The sequence below is a fragment of the Plasmodium reichenowi genome, chromosome 9 (assembly GCF_001601855.1).
Source record: "Plasmodium reichenowi strain SY57 chromosome 9, whole genome shotgun sequence".
Classification (NCBI taxonomy): domain Eukaryota; phylum Apicomplexa; class Aconoidasida; order Haemosporida; family Plasmodiidae; genus Plasmodium; species Plasmodium reichenowi.
Window position 1 is genome coordinate 775,211 of NC_033654.1, and position 3,125 is coordinate 778,335.

The 3,125-nt window shown below is 17.9% G+C and overlaps 1 protein-coding gene across 1 annotated transcript; it reads left to right on the forward strand.

The window, feature by feature from the left end:
- Positions 1–960: 960 nt before the first annotated feature.
- Positions 961–2,751, forward strand: PRSY57_0918700 (hypothetical protein; the record flags this gene model as incomplete). Its single annotated transcript, XM_012907426.2, has 1 exon — positions 961–2,751. One exon carries the CDS (start codon positions 961–963, stop codon positions 2,749–2,751), a length of 1,791 nt encoding a protein of 596 aa, XP_012762880.2.
- Between the last annotated feature and the right edge of the window lie 374 nt (positions 2,752–3,125).

The window sequence follows — 3,125 nt, forward strand, 5'->3', positions numbered from 1 at the left end:
AAAAAAAAAAAAAAAAAAAAAAAAAAAAAACAAATTTAACTGCTATAATATATATTATGTATTTTAATTTATATCCATTTATTCCAAAATTGAGATGTTAAAAAAAAAGTAAAAATAAATAAATAAATAAATATATATATATATATAATATAATATAGCATATATATATATATATATATATATATATATATTAATATGTATATATTTATTTTTACCATTTATTTAATTTATTTTTTCATATTTAACTTTTTTTTTTTTTTTTTTTTTCTTTCTTTTTATAAAATCATTTAACTTCTATACGGGCTGAAGTAGAGAGGCAGAACAAATTTGGTAAAAAAAGAAGAAAATAAAATAAAATGAAGTCAAATGAAATAAAATAAAAAAGGAAATATTTATAATATAAATAAATAAATATCCGAAAATATTATGTACTAAATTTGGATGTATTAAAAATTTTTTTGTTTCAACATAATAAATCCTATATAGTACATATATGCAAGTATGTAATTATAATGCTATATATATGTAACGAAATATATATATATATTATATATATATATATATATATAATTATTTATCATTCATATTACGTATATATTATTAAATATATATTTATGATTACATATTTATGTGTAATGAAATGTATTCATTATTTTAATATAATCATTAAAAATTATGTATATATATATATATATATGTATATATTCAAATTAATAAACATTTAAAAAACATTTTATAAATTTACTTCATTTTTCATAAAAAATAAATAGGAATATATATATATATATATATATATATATATATATATATTTTAAATAATTATATTATATTATAATAATTTAATTATCATATAAAATTATACAAGCTTCAAATTTTATAATTTCATAATATTATCCTTCCTTGTGTCTTGTTTTTCCCTTCATCAGTATCCAAAAGAAAAAAAAAAAAAAAAAAAAAAAAATGAGTGATAATGAAAGCTACATTTCTGCAGAATATAACAAGAGTGATGATGGGAAAAAATCCAATGAAAACCTTGATAATTTTTTAAATTATGATATAGATTATTATATGAATGAAAAAAATAAATCAAATTATGTAGGAGTAGATATATTACAACGTATTGATTATTATAATATAAAGAATGCTAATAATGAGTATATAATGAATGGGAATTTAAGTAATAATAACAATAATAATAATAATAATAATAGTCATTATCATCATAATATATTATTATATAATAGAAAAAAAGAACAAGTTGATATATTTTATAAATTAAAAAAAGAATTATATAATATAGCATATACAAATGAAGATAATAAATTAAATAATGTCGTAACAACTAATAATAATATAACGGTTCAAAAAAATTCAAAGAAAACATCAAGTTTTAATACAAAAATCCTTAAAGAAAATTTTAATTTATTTCATTCGAAAAATAAAGATAAAAGTAATAATAAAAAATCATATGATTTGTTAAATAATGATTTAAGTATATCCTTAGGAAATAAAATAGAAGATACTTATAAAGATATTAAAAATAGTGTTAATTGGCTAGGAAATTTCTTTTCAAACAATGATAATCAAGAAGAAAAAAAATATGTTAATGTTTATTATGCGGATTTATATTTTTTCAACGATATAACCTTAATACGTTTTCTAGATACATACAATTATAACATGTTGAAAACATTGAATAAAATAATTAAGTTTATAGTTTGGAGACAAATGCATATACAAGATTTTAATAATAAAAGAGATACCTTGAAATTATCTGAGCAATCAACAAAAGAAAATGATAACAATAATAATGATGATAATAATGATAATAATAATAATAATGAAGATAAAGATAAAGATAAAGATAAAGATAATAACTCTAATATTTTTCTTAACCCTTCTAATATTAAAGATACTCTTATAAAGTCAAACATCTTCAGATGTGGATACGATATGTATTCCAGACCCATACTATATGTTAAGATACAAGAAAAGCTAGACATGAGTGAAGACGACCTTTTTCTCATGTTAGTTTATCACGTGGACATGTGTATTAATAGTGTAGACTACAAAAAATGTTATCCAGATGCATTTACATCGGAGAAGGACAACATCAATGATAATAATAATAATAATAATAATGATAATAATAATGATAATAATAATAATAACAACAACAACAACAATAATAATAATAATAATAATGACAAAAACAATAATGAAGACGCCGATAAAAGCAAAAGTAATTATAACAGCAGCAGTGATAGCAACAATAAGAATTATTGTTATAAATCTAATACAGAAAATATTAAAACAGATGAAACGACCTTACAACTTGTTATTGTTGTGGATTGCCTTAAGTTTGAATTAAATAATATGATTAGCGTAGAATGTATAAAAAAAATGATAAATGTATTTAACGAGTTTTATACGGATGTTTTATTTAGAATATATGTTATTAATGTACCATCCTTTTTTAAGAAGGTTTGGTGTCTTTTCAATATGTTTATTGATAATCATACATTAAATAAAATTATTTTTATTAATAAGAAAAACATTAATTTAATGTATGAACATATTCCTATTCATATTATGGAACACTTAGATAAAAATGCAACAAAATCAGAGCAACAAAAATCAGTCTTTTTTCCTTCTAGTTCTTTATATTACAAGTATGATGAAATGTATTACAAAAAGCTTATGCATTATGTCAATATTTGGGTAGATAAAATGATAAAGACTAATCACTAGTTATTAAATTGGATCAATAAGCAAATAAACAAAATAAAATAAAATAATATATGTAGAAAAGTATAGTGGGAGATATGTGAAAAATGTATAATGCCAAATTAAAAATTTTTTTTTTTTTTTTTTTTTTTTTGTGTAAAGATGTTTCATATTTACCGGCATGAGTAACATATATAATATATATATATATATATATAATATATTTATTTTTTATACATAATATCACTTTGTTACAATTCATTTATTTTATTTTGTGTTTATATTGCTTTGTTTTGGTTATATTAAAAAAATTCCATATGTGTAATAATATTTTAGGAGTATTTATTAAATTTTATTGTTTTTTTTTTTTTTTTTTTTTTTTTTTTTTTTTTTTTTTT